Genomic DNA, 19,579 nt, shown 5'->3' with positions numbered 1-19,579 from the left:
ACGGAAAGTTATCTAACAAAAGAAAATTGAGTACATGGACCTTAGTGCACAATGAAAACTATGCAAATTCACCTTAGATCACATTCTAAGAAGCTCGACCAAACAGGGGATCAGGATCGTCTCCAGGGAGCAGGGAATGCCCAGGGCGCTGCCAACCGTTAGACTGTGCCGCACACATCCCTAGGCATGCGCCAAGATGTGTGTGGCACAACTCAACCGCTGGATGCCCCCTAGCAGCACCCTGGGTGCACGCCTCCCTGGAGATGAGCTAAGGAGCCCAAAAAAAATCCAACAAAAATAATTCCCATGAACTTCTCATGATATACACTTTTATTTCTCGAGTGTGGGTGTAGGGGGAATCTCCACACCCCAGCACTCAATGGGATGGGATGGGTGCCAAAAACTATGGGGTATTTTCCGACATTCAACGAGCAAGGGGAGTAATAATGACCCTAGGATCATGCCTCAGTGTAGAAAAACTTGCTCCTTTAACCATAGCAATGGCTAATAGTTAATGGATTTCATAACAAACAAGAACAAAAAACAAAAATTTTTAAAAATAAGATATCTTCCATAAGAGAGAGGTATGGTATTTCCTTTTTTCCTTAATGGTAGTTTCTGTATTCTAATAGTCACAAAATTTCTTAAGAACATGAACAAGACTTCATTAACCAGCAGTCTGATTGAGAGAAACCATGAGAAGACTGGTCAAGTTTAACACCTACAGTTATGGTCAATGGTCAAACAAAGATCGACAATGTATCCCAACAAAACCACGGCATTATTGGCCACATAAAAAGAATCTTGTTCCCCTGCTAAAGACATTGAAGCAATACAAACTTCCAAAAATAATGAACCAAGATCAAGGAGACAGCCCAATTACAGTTATTATTCACAACAGATGAAAATGAGACAAAAGATCAACTCAATAAATTGAACCCTTTGGATTACAACAATCTTCTAAAATTAAGGTTGAACAGGTCCCCTCATTCACACAAACATGTACCTTGACATTATGCTTAAATCCAACTAGAAGACAATATGTGTACATGTTATGGTAGAATCATCTTAAGCACTTAACAATTGAAAGGAAAAAAGAATTCTTTTAACTATATGGAATACTTGAACCATTTCACAAATTGGGACAACTGCCGGAGTTTAGCCTACTCCCAAGCGAAAGGGAGTGTCTGCTGTCCCACATTTTGGGAGGGTCCATCAGATCCCACATGAAAGAACCCCTGGCAATGGAGCTCAGCATCACCGGCATCAGTAACCAAAACTGAACCCATCTGCTCATCCTCCATTCCCCCTGAGGAATACAGACCTAGACCACTGTACTGCAGACCTGGAACTAGCGGCCGAGCCATAGGGATGGATTCCGGATGCACCATGTGATTCAGACTGACCCCTGAAGTCTGTGTTGACTGTGATGACAGAAGAGAGAGAGCACAATCTGAGTCATGGACTCTACTTAACCCATTGGAGAACATTTTCCTACCACCCTCACTCTGTGATGAGGCAATGGTATTAAGAGGTGCCTGGCAAACAGAAGCATCTGGGCAATTTTGATTTGATAGTGTGGTGGCATTACTTTGCATGAAGGGGAATTGCTTCCCCGCTCCTTTGTAGCTGTGAGAGAAGGACCCAGCAAATAAATTTTGTCTGTTGATGAAGTGGCGGTTACAAATTGTAGCATCTTCCTCAGTTTTGACCACCCCAGTCCATGCTGCACTCACTACAGAAGTTGTGGGAAATATTTGTGGACTAGGTAAATGGCAACAACCTGGAACCCATTGGAAGAGGAAGAAAAATTAAATCCAATGGAGCAGATCAATTACACACAAGAAACAGAGAATTTTTTTGGAAAATAGCAGGCATGAAAGGTTTTGCAAGAGATGATCCGTGTGTACAGTAAATGATAACTTGGACTAAGACAGATTCATTAGATGATCTTGACCATTTTCAAACCCCTTAGGGATCATAAGTAGAATAACTACATAAGTAGCAGATATATAGCAGAATATCCAAAGGAAGTCCATAGATCATATGATTGCAAATGACAATCAGTTCCATTTCCAAAGAGAATCTCCAAAATAGGCACTACCAAATTATGGTCCAGACATCCTGTAACGCTGACAACATGGGGAAAAGGAGACAAAAAAGGGAGGGGAAAAAACTGAAGTCCAACATGTATGTGGCAAAAGCTGCTAGTACAGCTTCATGTCAACCCCCAATAAAGTTACTCTGCATAACAAAACCTCCTTAACTAGGGAAGTGGAACATAAACAAATAAAATGCAATATCAGCCTCTTCATGATCAATTTTTTAATCAACAATATGTTGAGCTGTACAAGAATGTCATTCTATAACAATCAAACTTCCAGGTTCAACAGGGAACTAACTGAGCAAGAGTATATGCAACTTGAGTAGGCCAATTAAGAGGTTAATAGGCAGAAAATAACAGCTATAACATGTCAGAAAGCCAGAGAAAATTTCCACAAAAGCAGGACAAATCAATGATGACTTGAACAGAATGCCCATCAATTCGGCTACTTTATGTAATGCTCAGGCAAGTTGATTACGGAATGAGACAAATGAATAAGAATTCATTTCATGCTTCAAATGAAAATTTTAGTTGGCTGGCAGAGGAATTGGGATCATATTTTGAAACTCCGCATAAAGAACTCATACCTTGGTGATTGGACAAGAAGTTTCCAGAATTCACAGACAGGGATTCTGGCTGAGGCTTTCTTCGTCGCCGGTTATGCCCATCAAGACGTTTCCTACAGCTTCTCTTCACCTCATCAAATTCCGCTAACACATGGAACCTACAGGCAATCAGACAGTTTTCAACAAGTTTATGAACAGAAGAATGAGAGAGAAAAGAAACTCCTAGTAATTTTAAGAGTAACCATCATTAAATCTAAAAGCCAAGAGGTTCCAGCTTGCAAGGAAAATGAATAAATAAAATACACAAACCTTGAAGAGTTACCCCAGTTTGAGTTTGTCAAAAACAACATTGAAATTCCAAACAGTTTATAGAAGTATAATAATACACAGAAAAGGAAATCTAGGATGCCTATCATATGGACCATGTAGATGCATGCATGGGTGATGGATCAGAAACCGAACTAGGAAATTTCCTGTCAGATATTGACCAAATAAATAAAAGAACATCTAACAGTAATATAAACTTTTTTCACTCTTCTTATTGGTAGAGAAGGGAGAAAAAGGCACATGATGCTTTAATCAATTGAGTTAAAATGCTATAATTGATACTCATCAGAGGCAAAAAAGCACATATCACATTGGATAGAAGGGAAAGGATAAGAATTGCTTAGTTTGCCTGTGTGCACATGTGTACTTGTGTACATAGAAGAATTAAAGAAAACAACAAATACAACAGCCATAATCGTTGCAGCAAATGATTTAGTATGGCAGATTCCAATGCTGAATACATCAAAGGAGGATCTCTCCACAGCATCCGGACAGTATTATGCAGTATTTGGTAAACCATGTATACAGGCAATTACTGCAGTACCTCAGAGTAGCACTGGTTCAAAAAGCACCCAATTAAAATTGTCACAACGAAGAAAGACAAATCACATCCAAGATGAAGCAGTCATTAAAATCCCCATTCTCTTCATTCTCCCTTGCTCAATACAATAAACATTCCTTACCCCACTTTTCTTGGCATACAAACTTTTGGCAAGTGAGCAGCATTAAAAGTGCATAACAACAAGGGAAATTCAAACAACCAAACTGAAATATATTCTTACAATGCAAACCCCTTCTCATGACATGATTATTCACAATATTTGACATAATAGATATAGCTGTATTATTCTTACAATGCAAATCCCTTCTCATGATTATTCACAATATTTGACATAATAGATATAGCTGTACTATTCTCCACATTATGGTTTTAACAGGGCGCACCATCAATTAAGTGGAATTCTAAGGAGGGAGAAATTTTTGTTTCCGATAAGATATTTTGAAAATCACATCTGAATTACATAAAAAACCCTCATGTTTTGGGTAGATAAAACCCTACATAGAACTGGAAAAAAATGACAGAAGTCATATGGTTTATATCAAATAAGTTGAAATTAACTAAGTTTTGTTGTATGTTACAGGTGAGCAAGCAATCCTAAAACTTAATTGTAAAACGATAACAGAGAAAATAATATCATAAATAGGAAGAATACAGAGGACCAAATATCTGTCCCAAGTGAAAATAAGGTGATGTAGTTGTACATAATGCTTATGTGCATAGATTAAAAATCTGTTCGGCACGGCCATGTAACTTCCAAATGAATATGGTTATGTATTGTGCAATAAAGTTTGAAGTTGAGCTATTTACTGAAAGGCTTATGTATCAAGAATATACATTATCATTGATCATCAGATGATCACTATAACTCGATATATCAAAATACAATAAAATCATTTTAAAAACAAGACATAATACAGGGACAGGCAAATTCACATACCTTATTGTTATGAACAAAGGATTTTTTTTAGGGGGGGCGGGGGGGAAGAAAAGATTCATAGAACAAGAAGAAATATTTGGAGTAAATAGATTCTAACTGCAACAGAATAGTGCAAACCCAGTTATCCAAATAGATTCAAACTGCAACAGAATAGCGCAAACCCAGTTATCCATAAGGTTGGGAGTAACAGAGAATGAGAGACTCTACTTCCCAAAGGGGTCTTAGAGGTGCTTAGTGGAAACTTCCATAACACTCCAGTGACATCCTTTCCAACTTCTGGGGTTTGTAGCTAGCATGATAGTAAAAATTAGCATCCATGGAAATTCACACATACGAGACAAGATTTTGTCGACTGTAAAACATATTTTGAAAAGTATAATGTAAAACAATCTACAAACAAATAGAAATCCAAAACCGTTATGGAATCAAGGACTCAGCAAAGAAATAGGATCTCTAGTGTGAAAAATATTTAGTTTTATTGTTTTTTTTTTTTTTCCAAACAACCGGTGAGAATAGAAATGCAAGCAATTTGATTGCAATTCGACTAAACTGGAGAGCGTCAACCAACCAAAAGCTTCTAAAAGAGGATGATTACTAGCATCGCTCAAGAAGTATCCGAGCAATAATAGTGTCAAAAAGCACAGAAACGTAAAGATTAACGGTATGTAGCAACCAAGAAACATTATCGAGATAATGGAACCAGTCAACCAAACATAGCTCTTCGCTTCCAATAACCTGCTGCACTGCTGACAGAAGCGCTGCGCCTGGCCTCCTACCATCACCGTCGGTGTCTTAGAGTGGACCTCGCACACTTTATGGCGCCTATGATAGTCTCTGCAGTTACTAAGGTCGGACGTGCACCCATCAACCGAACACGACGCCGTCTGGGTTACATTACCAGGCGCCCGAGCCCTCTTCGAAGAACTTGATGATGATGATGATGATGATGACACCATTGTCGAGATCCTCTGGTCCTTCGACTTGTCCAAAGAACCATCCCCGAAATCACCCAACCTTCCAAGCTTCAAATCAACCAAGCAATCCCCTTTAGACTTCTGGCCCCCAAAGTTACTAGACCCAACCAGTGGGGCCATGGCTTCCCTCTCCAATTCCGCTAAATCCCACGAAGGCGTCTTCAAATCCCAGTCCATATAACCTTTTCCTGTCTCTTCTTCTACTCTTTCTTCTTTCCCTCTCTCTCCCCTCCTCATCATATGCCCACCGTAAATCAAGCTCTTTCACTACTTGTCTCACCAACCCATTCACAACTCTTCACACTTTCGGCAGCAGAGAGAGCAAGAAGTAAGAACCAAGCAAGAAAAGTAGTTGTCAAACGAAATCAAGCAAGAAACAAACGAGTAAGTAAAGAATAGTGACTCGGGTCACACAGTCGACTTGCAGAGGAGCTCCGAAGAAATGGGAATGAGCTGAAGGAGAGGAGAAACAAAGGAAGAAGTGAAGACTGGGGACTGAGGATTTGAGAGACTACTTACAGACAGCCGATTTGGGCTTGCCAGCCATTCATTCTCTGACATGGATTCCATTAAAAATCAATAAGGTGGGGAAGAAAGAAAAAAAAAATTGGGGTGTAGGTTAAGAAGAATCACTCTCTCCGCTCCCTATAGCAGGAGGGCAGAGTAACCGAGTTACATGGTGGGCTAATATGGGAATTTGAAGAGAGCTCGGAGAGACTCAGGGGTGAATTATAAAGATGGATAATGAATTTTTTTTTTTTTTTGGTAAAGATGGATAATGAATTAAGTGTATAGATATATACCATCTTGATCATATCTTAATTTTAAAAAAAAAAAAATTGATTAACAAAAGGAAGAATGATCGTTTCATTAAAAAAATGGGAGAGCATTATCTGAACAAGCGGCATATAGGTAGGTGTGTGAATTGGTTTTGTATGTAGAAGAGCAATGAGATAATTTCACATAAAGAGCAAGAGAGGGTGCAAATGAATCCCTAAAAAATATTGGGAGAGAGATTGTAGGGCAAACGACGTAGGAGAGTGCACCAATGCGGTATCGCAAAAACTTATGTACATAAGAGGGCAGCAAAGTATTTCATATGAGATGAAGAAAGATAAACATAGACCTGCTAGCATACCCTACCCCAGAAGCTTAGATAGCATTTTCCCAAAATATTGATAAAGTAGCCATCAAAATAAATATTGATAAGTAAAGGACTGCTAAATAAAATGTATGGAAGAAGGTTTGTAGAGTGAACTTTTAAGAATACCTAGTCTATAGTGAGAGTGATAAGTGATTGAGCTAAACACAAAATTGCAAGTATTGCTGTTTCTGTTTGATTTCCTTCTCCTTGTATTTTTCTTTCCTTTTATCCTTTTAGGATTTATTGAGCTTTCAAATTTAATAGACATAAGGAGCAAAAAATGAGTGGCAAAGAAAGAGACAGGGTGTTGTTGCTTTCAACTTTACAAATGAAGGGAAAAAAGTACAAATTGCATGTGCTATTGTGTTTCACATTAGATGACATGTTTTTAATCTTCACTTATGATTTTTATAATTTTTTGGAAAAGGATCGACACATCACCGGTGTATCGTAAACTAGTGTCCATGTCTATCTCTCACCCTCCCCTTTGAAATGACCTCCTACCCCTCCTATAAGATATCCTATCATGTTCCCTCATTGGTGTTGCCTGTTAGTTTACCATACACTGGCGGTGTGTTTATCCAATCCATTTCCCATAATTTTGTTAAACATTTCTCCTTTGAAATATGGTTGATGTTTTCATTTACCCATGTTGATTACCCCTTATTAGGGAGAGGGATCTATATTCCCCTCATTTATATTGACATCTTTCACGTCAAACCAATAATGGGTAGTGAAACAATATATTCGTTGTGACCACGCTGATAATTAAGTAGTCACACCTTCCTGCCATGTAAAAGGGTTCATTCCTCAAATCCATCCATTAGCTAGTAGAAAAGAATTAACCGAATGTCAAATTTCATGGTCTATTTTAGTTGCGAAGATGGCTTATGTTTTTACTTTGTCCAATAAAAGTATTGGCTTTTTTTATGACAAATTATGCTTGGTTCAACAATCGCCACATGAGTTGACAATGATGTGGACAATTAGTCCATCGAAGTTTAGTCGCCAATTAAGCCATCAAATGAGAAATCTAAACAACTGATTGCTTAACAACAACTTTCATTTCAAAAAATGCATGGTTTATATGATTTTGTTGAAGGTGTGAATGAAATTGGTGCTCATTTATAATATTGGGAGAGCTGATTTGAGCTTTGTAATAGTGGGATGGATATGTTTTATTTTAGATTATCCATTTAAAAATTTAGTGGTCTATCACACGTATATGACTACTTTTTATTGGACTCTTTCCTTAATGTTATTTAGTCATTTCGTTAATAGTATAAATATTCTTTAACTTTCATTCCATAATATGGCAAGTCTTGAGATCTTACTAGAATCAATTTAACACCTGATAAAAGAAAATATTTTTCAAACCTTTATTCGGATATACATCAAAGTCCTAAGCTCTTACTAGACATGAACTTTAACACATAGTAGAAGAAACATTTTTCAAAACTTTATTCCAAAACATGGCAAAATCCTAAGCTCTTGCTAGTAGAAATTTAACAAATTAATGGTATAGGTGGCATGGATAAAACGTTAACAAAGTTTTATTACAAATTTAACTATTGTATATTATAGATCATTTATGGTAGGCCTAGAAAGGCCAATAACTTCCTTCAAAATTTATTTTTCCTATGGTGATGTCAAGTGAGGACATTTTTGTTTTTTTTGGACTATCCGACTCAAGGGCCTATAGGCCAACTACAAGCTAAGGGGGAAAGGCTAAGACAAACCCACAATCTACAACTAGGTGGGGGGAGGGGAGAGGGGGAGAAATGTGCCTTTTTTTTAGACACAATATGCAATCCAGGAGAATCAATCCCTTGACCTCCTGAGGGGCATGCACCAACTTGCAATGCCACCAACCAACTGAGCTAACAGTTGTTTGCAATAAATCTACCTCAACTATGCATACATACTTGTTATAGGAATTCTTTCCTAATCACCCACTTTAATTGCTAATAATTCTTATATGGTAGTTTTAAGAGTGTCTAAATTTGATTAATACATTTCCACAACATCACCTTGTCTTATGATAAATTTCAATTTAATCTAGTTTTTTCATATGTCAATATGGTAGTTTCAAGTTTGATGGAAATTTTTTATTTTATATGGAATTAGGTGAAGTTTTTCCTCTGGGAAGCATGGCCCCTGCGAGCACCAGGAACCAATGGGGGCATGCGTAGAAGCATCAATAGGGATGTCAATTCTCCATTTTATGGAGGTGGAGCGATCATTTCATCTGCCTCTATATCTATGCGCAGGGACCACGCTCTCCCACAGAATTATTTTTCCCATGAAAATATGAAATTATTTGAACCATAATGATAATTAAAAAAATGGGGGAAACATTATATACTGTGGATCATTTAAAGTTGATAAAAGCCACTAAAAATAACTTACGGATTATCCAAAGAATTTCTCATCTATCAAATGGTCAAAATGTAGAATCATTTTGAGCATGTGGCAGAAAAAGTAATGATAATGGTGGAACAGGTTGCCCTAATGTATAATGTTGGTGTCCATGATGCATTACACCCGTAGGTTTAAAGATGGATCAACTTTAAACCTTTTCGGCTAAAATTGACTTTAAGAAGATGATGTTGCAGCCAAGGTATATATTTCCTATGGGTTTTGCATGAGTTTGATCTATTAAAAAAAAATCTCACTAATCTTGTTTAGCCTGACAGATTCCCACTATGCTTATCTTCTTGATTACTATTCTTTTAAGGTATAAAAACCCACATGGAGGATTAAATTGATCTGAAATCAATCTTTTGAGGTTTAACCATCCATCTAATGGTGGCCATATGCTTATCTATATGCCACCCTCAACACATCATCTACTAAAATAAATATGAATAGGAAAAAGTTTTCCCCCCACGGTGGGGAGAAGAAAAACCCACAATCTAATGGTTATTATTATTTATTAATCCCCTTATTAGTTGAATATCGAAAATACCCCTCCCCCTTCTCAATCCTATTAATGCCAACAGTGAAAGAATAACTCATTCGTCGTGGGTGATGGAAAACCGTTCCCATATAAGAAATGTCACAATGTCAAAGTACTATCTCCGTTTCACATGAGATTCTTTAAGATAAGAGAACGTTGTCTGGTCATGTAGTGTCCACACCAACGTGGGGATCAATGAGAACACACACAAAGACATCAACATCGATGTAATTTTTGATTTCATGGGGCAAAATGTTACTTTCACATGCTCCTATGTTTGGGCATAGGAACCACATGATCATATAGTGTTTTTTTTTGTTTTTTCAATTCTTTATTATTTTCCTCCAATCATGTGAGCCCATGTGGATGATACAATTCTTCCTTCTTCTTTTTTTTTCTTCTTTTTTTATTTTTTTTTTATTTTGTTGAAAATGATACCATTCTTCCAATCACAATTGATGTGACATACAGATTCCTCTACACACTGACGTCATGGAGAACCTTCTCCATATGATAAACTTGCCCTCAGTATTCAGATTTTATTTTTTATGCATAACTCGCTAACGGAGTAGAGTCATATTCATATGGCATGCAGATTCCCTCCACACTGACATCGTTGATAAACCCTTCATGTTATGATCAACTCATCCTCTAAATTTAGATTTTTTTTTTTTTTCACAATCCCTTGGAAAAGGGAAAATCCAAAAACCTTCGATGTCATAAGGCCCACCTTCACAATACCAACAGGTGAGTTATCCCCTCTATATTTTGATAAGAAATTTTTTTTCCCTCTTAAACCTGTCTTTTATGTGTACATGCCGGGGAACTGTAAGACCAGGAAATCCTAGAGAGAGAATTGGGGAAAAAAAATTAGATGGGCAGAGTTGAGATTCCATGTTTATTATAGCGTGGCAGGTAGCAGTAAAACCCAACATGGAGACATGGAGTGACAAAACAAAAAATTTGAAACAGCTTTCTGAATTCTGAATTCAGAATTCGGATATGATATGAGACAAAATTTCATTTTCAATACATTGTAATTTGCAGAAAAAATAAAAATAAAAATCCGAACGGTTGGTTTCATAAATTTGTGGTGAATTTGAGCAGAAATGTTGGTAAATTCAAGATAGAAAACAAAAGCAATTCAAACTTCGAGGTTACTTAACCATTACTAATTGGTATTAATGGTAAGTGATATCAGGGATGACGTCAAAATCTGACTGAAACACTTTAAGATTTATATGGGCAGAACAGAACAGAACAGAACAGAGCAGAGCAGAAGAGGGGGTCTTTCTTTCTTACATATTCATTGTAGACAGATGGAAAGTCTTGCTTTCATTGTTGATGGTGCCCTCTTTTAAATAAGTAGTTGGGGGCACTCCTCTCCATAGACTCATAGCGGGTCAAGGGAATATGGACAAAAGAGAGACAGTTGAGAGTATTGTCGCTACTTTAGCCATTTGAAAGCTTAGTGGTGCCCTACACGTACTGTGTGTCACCACATCCCTTATGGATCCAAGTGCGATATAACTGTGGATTTTTATAACTCGGAATTGGGTTCGAATCGTTTTCACAGACTTTAGAATAAGATATAACAATTGTGGATGTTCAGTCAGATATCCGGTGTCCTTCGGAACGGTTCTAAATAATTGAGATCGTTCGTAATTGGTTCCCATCCTACGGGGTCAATCTTAAAACTGTCTCGTTTTTGTTCCAAAACTAACATCAGGTCCCATTTAATAATCAAGCAGTTCAGTTTTGGGCCCTCAAATACTCACATTTAAGTTTAAAATTCCTACTTATACAAATAAATTTTAAGGCAAACAAATAATAGAATATATATGTTCCTAAGTATTATACACAAAATCAAACCCTTATTTTTCTCAGTAATTATAATATAACCCTTATAACTTATAATTATTAAGTATTAATTAGGGTTAAATATACATCCTAAACTGGTCGTGACCGTTCTGATTCTAGTTGGTTTCTTATTAGTCTTTCAGTTCTGGAATTGTTAAGAAAACCCATTCTAGAACCATCCTGTCCAATTTAGTAATTGGTTCTCAAAACCATCCCGTTTAGTAATAAAATAAGTTGAATCCAGATTTTTACAAGTCAATTTCACAATGTGCCTTGTTTCGATCCTAAATTTAAACCCATAGATACTACACAAAATACATAAAATATTTGGACGAACTCAAATACTAATCCCACCATGATAATCTTCTAATATTAGGTGGTTGGTTTGATTTATAAATTTTTAAAAGATTATAAAGATTCAATCATTAATCCACATAAGATGATGTGATAGTATGAAATGTAAGGGACTGGGACTTGATGATAATTTACAAAGAAAAAGATTACCCCACGTTAGTGTGCAGATTCATATGCATGCCCTCTCACATTGAAGCGTAGATCTCACACCATCTCTCTTCATTAAACTTCTACTATCAGGATGATTTGGTCTCTCTCTCTCTCTCTCTCTCTCTCTCATAATACAAAAAAGACATCTCTCAAGTCTCAAGTTTAGTTTCCCACACTCTTAAGGTTTAAATCCTTCAATTTTTCATTAAATGGGGATCCTAGACTAGATGAGGAACAAGAAATCTCAAACTCAAACCCTTCTGGGGCTAGGCTCTACTACACTAGCCTCAAGCCTAGCAGGTGTCATGTCTAAACCTTTTAAATTGACACGTCCACTTCAAATAACTACCCTCCATCCATCATCTCATACAATTTAAATTTTTTTTTTTTTTTTTTATGGTTATAGTAAACATACAATTTAATCCAATGAATGATATATCCTTATCTCTCATGTGCTGATATTGGGAGTTGAGGCCATAGCAAGATTTATAAATTTCATTTGCCTATGAGTTAAGGATATTTCATTTGTTAACTTATAGGCAAATCATAGCTCATTTTGATGGTACTTCTGCTTTCAATTTTCTAAACGTCTAGCTTGCATCCTTTCAATTTCCATTAATCCGCTTGTTGACCATTGTCCATATAATTGAGTTGTCTCAATCAAGTTAACCTAATCTTATCAACCGTTGGTGCTGCCCTTAAAGTTTTCTTGAATGCATTTCTTTAGAATTCCACTCTTCTTAAACTTTGGGATTCATTCATCATCGTCGTTAGGATAGCATGAACGATATTTTCCATATTAAAATGTTGGGAAATAGAACTATAGTTTTACATTGGTTTGATCAATTTCTTTTTATTTCGATATACTTGAGGAGATATCTCCATTCGATCAATGCCTTAAAAGTTTTGAAATGGATCCGTAACATAGTATTAGGGAGTACAAATCTTTGTTGTCTTTCCTAAGTTGTCTATCTACCAGTAAAATCAACTCTTTCAAAACTACATGCATGTGAATCACAATATTTAATAATAGAACTTGAAACTTTATTAATTTGATCCTTCCATTAATGAAATGATGACAAGTGAACTTTAGAGGTTAGGGTTTGTCAAAAAACTTGAAAAGGTTGGAAATGCGTAATCTCTTGCAAATCCATGTCTTGCTTCTAAATATAGGAAAGATGAATTTTTAATCCTCTTTTTGGTAGAATCCGTCTTGTGGGTCATGCTTAACATATAAGTGTAACTCATAGTAAGGAAGGCAAATTAAAAGGGTAGGAAGTTGAAGAACTTGTAGTAATGCAGGGCAAAACTAACATAATGTAATTAAAACAGTTCTTTATGGGGATTGGGAAAAAAAATTGGTGTTTCACATAATGTAATTAGAATGAGTTATCATTATCTTGTTTGAGAAAGAAAGAAAAAGGTTGGGCTTTTTACTTAAACTACACAAATTGGAAGAACCATTCTTGTTTTTTAACACCCCCCAAAGAAAAAAAAGGAATCATTCTTTCATAATTGAAACCTAAAACAACAATGGTGCCCCGAAAACAGGATCATTGTTTTATGGGAAGGGTTAAGATGTTATTATTGTTTATCCACTAAATTAATCCCTAAGTTTCCCTCAGTTTTCACAATTCATTGAAGCAAAGAGTCATATATTATTGATGATTTATTACTATACAAGGGAACCATAATGAGGGTGGCACCTGGTGAGTAGTGAGTGGACTTAAACAAATTTCGTGTTTGTACTTTGCGACAGACAAAGGATAGAAATAGAGAGGTAACGTGTTCACCCAGAATACAACACGTGTCCCTTTGATCAACGGTAACGGATGAAGCAATTGAAGATTTATTCTGGAAATGATTGGCTCACGCTGGATTCAAATATTACTTGTCGGCATAAAATTCCTCTCTTTTTTTTTTTTTTCCCTCCACTTTTGTCTTTTCTATTTTCTCTGTTTCCAAACACAAAGGGACCATCCAAGTATCCATCCACGGTTCAAGGTATCCAGTATATTAGCCAATTACATATCGGTATTGTTGGTATTCAATATCGATACCGTATCTGTGGTATCAATACAGGGGAAGATAAAATGATCATAAAATATACTACGGTATCGATATTTTAAGGGGTATATCAATATCAATCGTGACTGATACTGGTACTAATGCTAATACCTCTAAGATCTTGCATCCAATAACGACCAATTTTGATTATTAAACTAGGAATCGGGTCCATCCAATTTTGATTCTGATTCAACTAGAATCAATTGTATTCAGTAGGTAATCAGTCAAGATTGATTAGGATTGGACTGAACCCTAGAAACGCAATGCGAATTTGGCACATCCAATTTCGATTCTTGAAACCGTGCCTCCTCCTTCCCTTGTATCAGTAAGAAAAAGCATCTCTTTAATTTCTTGAGCTGGTTCTATGAGGAGAAAGTTTTTTCCGTGGTCCAGGATGAAAGAGACAATCTCTCAATCCGCCATAACATGACTCGATGATTGGACTTTTCGACAGTTAAGTTTTATCATTAACTCCCCAACTTAATTATATCAAGTTGAAAACACTTTTCTCGAACCAAAGGTCAGATGTTGTGGCTTAAGATGCTATCTCTTCGCCATGAATGATGAGAAACTCTTGTAAATGAAATCAATGATAGGTATTGCAAACCTAAAACCCAAGAATGGGCAAACTTTTTAACAAAAATTTAATTAAAGGCATATAATTTACACGTTCCTTAAGACGGTTTAAGAGTTAGATTACTGATTAAAAAATTATTATATAAGTATAACCTCAACCCACATTCCACGGCCCACAAGGAATGGTACATGTTCACTAGTGATCACCACCTCCTTTGTTTTGGTCATAAGTAAATAAATAAATAAATAAATCAGTATTGTCTATAGTGAGGCCGGGGAGGGAATTCTACTTTTCTGATTTCTTAAACCATTGCCAGTAATGTTCTTCTTTTTCAGTTATTATGATTATTTTGCAGTCTTCATCTATTCAGATGATCTCTTTTCTTTCTGATCAAAGTGTACATTAATCCTTATATTTTATTGTTTTGATTGAGGCATGCATGTAGAATGTATGGAGATTAGTGACTATAAATAGACAATTTGTATTAATTCTATACTAATCAAAAGTAATCATCATAAACGAAACAGCATCAGACATTTAAGTACCAGGTGTGTGTTGCTCAATACATGACCTAAATGATGGACCCTACAACCACATTTAACTATATATTATTAGTATTCCTGCCCTCCACCTCCACTACTACTTTTGGAAATCTTCCATAAAATAAAATAAAAAAAAGAATTCTTTTTCTTTAACTAACCCAATAGGGAAAATGTCTTGGGAACTAATGGAACTAGCTATCTAGAGAGCCTAAATTTGATTTGTTAACATGGAATAATAAATATCTTAGAGAAAAGTAATGGAATATTAAAAATTCATGTGTAGTGCAATTGGGTGTTGGATTCCCTAACATTGCTCCACTCAAAATTATTGAATATGAACGGACACAAGCATGTTTTTATGAGTCTCCAAATTGAGTTTTGAACTCACAGATTCTTTGTATTGTATGTAGGACTAAGTTTTCTTCCACCCATAGAGGATGACGGTTCACCTTCCATCTTAAGGTTCACAAACCCCTATAGAGTTTTAGTATGTTCTCAAAATGCCCTTCTATACCTCCTTTTGCCATCTCCCGCCCCGCAGTGATGAATGAAGGAAAACTTGGTCCTTTCGATTTGTTCGGGTCTTTGACGTTCTTATATTCTCAATGAGTTCTCCCCACCTAATAGCTTAAGGTTTTGGGTTAAATCTTCCAAGTGGTGTCTCGTGGGTTTTTTCACTTCATTTAATATAATATCAGAGCCCATCATTCCTTTATTCTTTCTTTTGCATTATCTTTTCACATGTACGACAAGGTCTCATTGTGCCTACATGTGAGAGGGGGTGTTGAGATTTATAGAATTATACTCTTACATCCGTGTGTTGTTCAGGTCATTGGTAGCTTTATATATTTGATGAACTCTCTCCACTTAATGTCTTAAGGTATAATACCAATAGTTATTTCGTGGGTTTTTTTAAATCTACTTAACACATTTTATTATTATCAACTAGATTTATCTTACAAGTGTGAGAAAGACGCCGAAAAGTGTTTTGTTAAGTGAAGGGGCTGATAATCAAACTGTGTATGTTGATAATTAGGAAAAATGATGGTTACATCAGTTTCATAATCTCTATTTATCACATTTTTTTCTTTTCTAATATTCTTTTTATTCATTAAATTATAAATCATTTTGTTTAAGAATCGTGTGACACCCCCTCTCATGTGGGCTTACAATTTGATGTGAAAAGTACATCTTATCCACACAAAGAACGTGGGGATCACCTGCCCTTATAATTAATAGGAAAGGGTGGTAGATGACAAACTCGATCCCTAATTATGTAAGCAAAAGCTCAAATATGATGATCTGTCATTGGGTCCACAGGTTCACTATCGTAGCTCGTGAAGCTGATTGGGGAAGTAGTAGTACGTAGTAGCTTTCAGGAAAGCTAAACTTAATATGAAAATGAGAGGTGAGGGTTGAAGAGGACTAGAAATGCGATGAGAAGTTAAGGGGGACCACGTGACAATGTCTATTCCCTATCCCTCCCATGTAAATAAAATAAATTTGAGAGACTAAAATAAGTCCCATGACCATCATTCATTGTATAAAGCCAAAAAAAAAAAAGGGTGAAACAATCAAACAAATTAAGTATAGCAGACAAAGGCTATACGTCCTAGTCTTGACGTTGTTGCCTCACTCTTCACATAATCCAATCAAGCCATCATCGACGGTCAGGAAAATTAAATTCCTCTCCACCACCCCCTGTACGTAGTTAAGTTAAATTCATTGCAATCGTCACTTCTCTCTTCATTCATCATTGATCCATAGGGATTCATTCCAGTCTCTCAGTGTTCCCCTCGCATGCAATGTAATAGTTTGGTTTAAGTAATACATCGACTTGTCACTGTAATGATTTATAGTTATCTTGGCCTACCTTTAAATTGGAAAATTATCGCCCCAAGTGTGCGCATCGGGCAGCGCAGCACCGCCCATGTGTGCACAGTGGGCCCCACCATGCACACATGGGTGATGCTACACAGCACAATACGTACAGCACCCCCCCCCAGTACTGGGGGCGATAAAGATCCCTTTAAATTGAATCAAAATTAGGGTTTGTAAAATCGAAGCGGAAGAGATTGATCTCAATTCCGATTAATTTAGATTGAATCAATTCTTGCCGGACGGAATAGACCCGAGGTTGGTTTGGGCTTGGTTGAATTAGATAGTTCACTCATGACTCATTTTTCCAAAAACATGCAAGAAGAACAGCACAAAGAAGAAGAAAAGAATGATGAAAATCCAAGTATCCACGATACAATTATGGGGAGAGTTCAAAAGTTCTCCTTCTCTTTTAGGGTAGGATTCAACCATCATCCTAGTATCATTAATACTTCCCTGTTGGACGAGGTTCATAATACCCCCACCCTTTGCGCAATACCTTCTTAACACCATCCCAAGGCATTGATGGTCAAGCTGAAGGAAAATTTAGTTTTACAATTATTCTTCCACATTAGAAAAAGAAAATCCCCCTAAGCCTAATTCAAGAAAATCCAAACTCAATTGCAGGCTTAAATGATTTCACTTACGTGTTGGGTTCAGGCTGGGCAAGCTCAAACCCAAGGTTGGATTGGACTTGAGTTGTGCATGCTCTCGGGTCACCCTTCCAACCCGCCCAACCTTCCTGATACCCACGACTTAACACACACATACGTCAGGATTTAGGACTAGTGTTGATAGCAAACGCATGCATGCACAACTTAGAATTGGACATGAGATCGGTCGAAACACTAGAAAATAGAATAAAAAAGAAAAAGCAAACATTTCAAAATATCTTAATTTGAATTTTTTTTTTTTTTTCAATATTCTTGTAGATCTATTTACAAGAGGTAAGTTTCATTCATTTTCTGCCATTGTATTAATTGAAAGAAGGAATATTGAGAGAGAAAAATGAAGATCAAAGCACATTTGTAGGTGATTTCAAAACAAGTTTTAGGAATTGATATTACAATTAAGTTTTTTTCACTCATAGTGAAGAGAGACGCTATGATTAAACTCTAGGATCATCATTAACTCTCACCTCTTATTGTTCAGGGGTTAAGATACCCTTCTTGAGTCCAATCAAACAAGATGAAAAGAGATCATGGGTGGCGAGTAACTAAGTTCTTAATATTAATCGGATTAGAGCTGGCCATTTCGTAGATACTGATTCAATTTTTAAATCTATATGCACAAATGCTACAAAAAGTAAAATAATTGCACTCCCTTTAATCATTATCATCGTCATGGATTGAAGTATTGGTATCGATCATCTGTATTGACTCGGTACATATCATATTGTCGAAGATTAATATTGATAAGATATTAACATAGATGCCAGGTATTGACCAAAAAATTGATTTTTTTTTTAAAATAAAAATAAAAATTCATCCCTTTATTATACCAATACGACTCAATGCCAGACCTATATAAATGCATCGATAACGCTAGAGACCAATACGGCCTCCAATACTTATATCTATTAATTAATTATTTTTTTATTTTTGGTAGGAATACATATTACCTATAACCAGTCACACCACTCAGGAACAACGGAAGACATAAAATAAATAAGCAGCAAAAGCAAAAGCGAAATGGTGGATGATGACATCTTTAAAGCAAATCCCAGTCCCTCCGGCCCTTCTCCTTTTAAAGCTTCAACTCTCGAGCTCTTCCCCACAATTAAAATAAAAATAAAAAGGCAGAAAACAAGTCCAAACTCCCAAACCCTTCCTTGTTAGGAGGGACTGTCTACCACTTTTTTGAATTTTAGTATTATAAATGTATTAAGATAGAATTCCGAATGCTATTCTCTCACTCAAAAGTCCAAAAAAGGGTTCAAGTACATGTTACTAAAAATGTAACATAAAGGCTAAACTACTAAGTGGGATCCACGAATGCTGACTTTATTGTCCTAATTATGAATTGGGTCTCAATTTTTTATTATTATTATTCTTATTATTATTATTTTTTTGGATAAAGATAAATGGGTCTGATGCTTTGAAACGAGTTAAACGCACTGTTCAAACTCAGAATCGGTTGATTTGGATCGGAATCGATCATGCTGGTTTCTGATTCTGGATGTTTTGGAGTGATTGATTCTAAGGATTTTGGGATCGATTCCCGTTAATTCCAACTGCAGGGATCAATTCGAACGCCTGAGCCCTTAGCCCTTCCCTCATTTAATGACTGTTATTGGTAACTTGTACAGTTCATAGCCTTTGGCTCTACCCAAAATAGGCCAACTGGTGGAGTCATGGGCCATGGTTTTGGCCTATTAACAAACAAAGAAATTTATCTAAACCTCAAGGGGTTAGCGCAGCTGTTTTGGAGGGGACATGAGACTCCGCCTCAGGAAGCGAGGTCTCGTGATCAAATCTTCGCCGCTGCATAATTTCTTGGGGGCACCCTCCTAAGGCTCACTAGGGCCCAGAAGCTCCCTGTTCATGCGTGGCGTGGGGGTCATGTACGAGCCCAGGGG

At 36.5% G+C, this 19,579-nt stretch overlaps 1 protein-coding gene across 2 annotated transcripts; it reads right to left on the bottom strand.

The window, feature by feature from the left end:
- Window positions 1–904: 904 nt before the first annotated feature.
- LOC122656908 (squamosa promoter-binding-like protein 16) lies at window positions 905–5,972 on the bottom strand. Of its 2 annotated transcripts, none has more exons than XM_043851599.1 (3): window positions 5,232–5,972; window positions 2,692–2,828; window positions 905–1,735 (listed from the first exon to the last, which is right to left on the bottom strand). In XM_043851599.1, the coding sequence occupies exons 1-3, from the start codon at window positions 5,708–5,710 to the stop codon at window positions 1,164–1,166; spliced, it is 1,188 nt and encodes a 395-aa protein (XP_043707534.1). In that variant the 5' UTR covers window positions 5,711–5,972; the 3' UTR covers window positions 905–1,163. The 2 variants fall into 2 exon arrangements, with proteins under 2 accessions (XP_043707534.1, XP_043707533.1); XM_043851598.1 differs by having other exon boundaries at window positions 905–1,783; window positions 5,232–5,971.
- Window positions 5,973–19,579: the final 13,607 nt, after the last annotated feature.

Source organism: Telopea speciosissima, chromosome 3, assembly GCF_018873765.1.
Source record: "Telopea speciosissima isolate NSW1024214 ecotype Mountain lineage chromosome 3, Tspe_v1, whole genome shotgun sequence".
In the NCBI taxonomy this organism is placed as follows: domain Eukaryota; kingdom Viridiplantae; phylum Streptophyta; class Magnoliopsida; order Proteales; family Proteaceae; genus Telopea; species Telopea speciosissima.
This window is presented reverse-complemented; position numbering and strand designations above follow the sequence as displayed.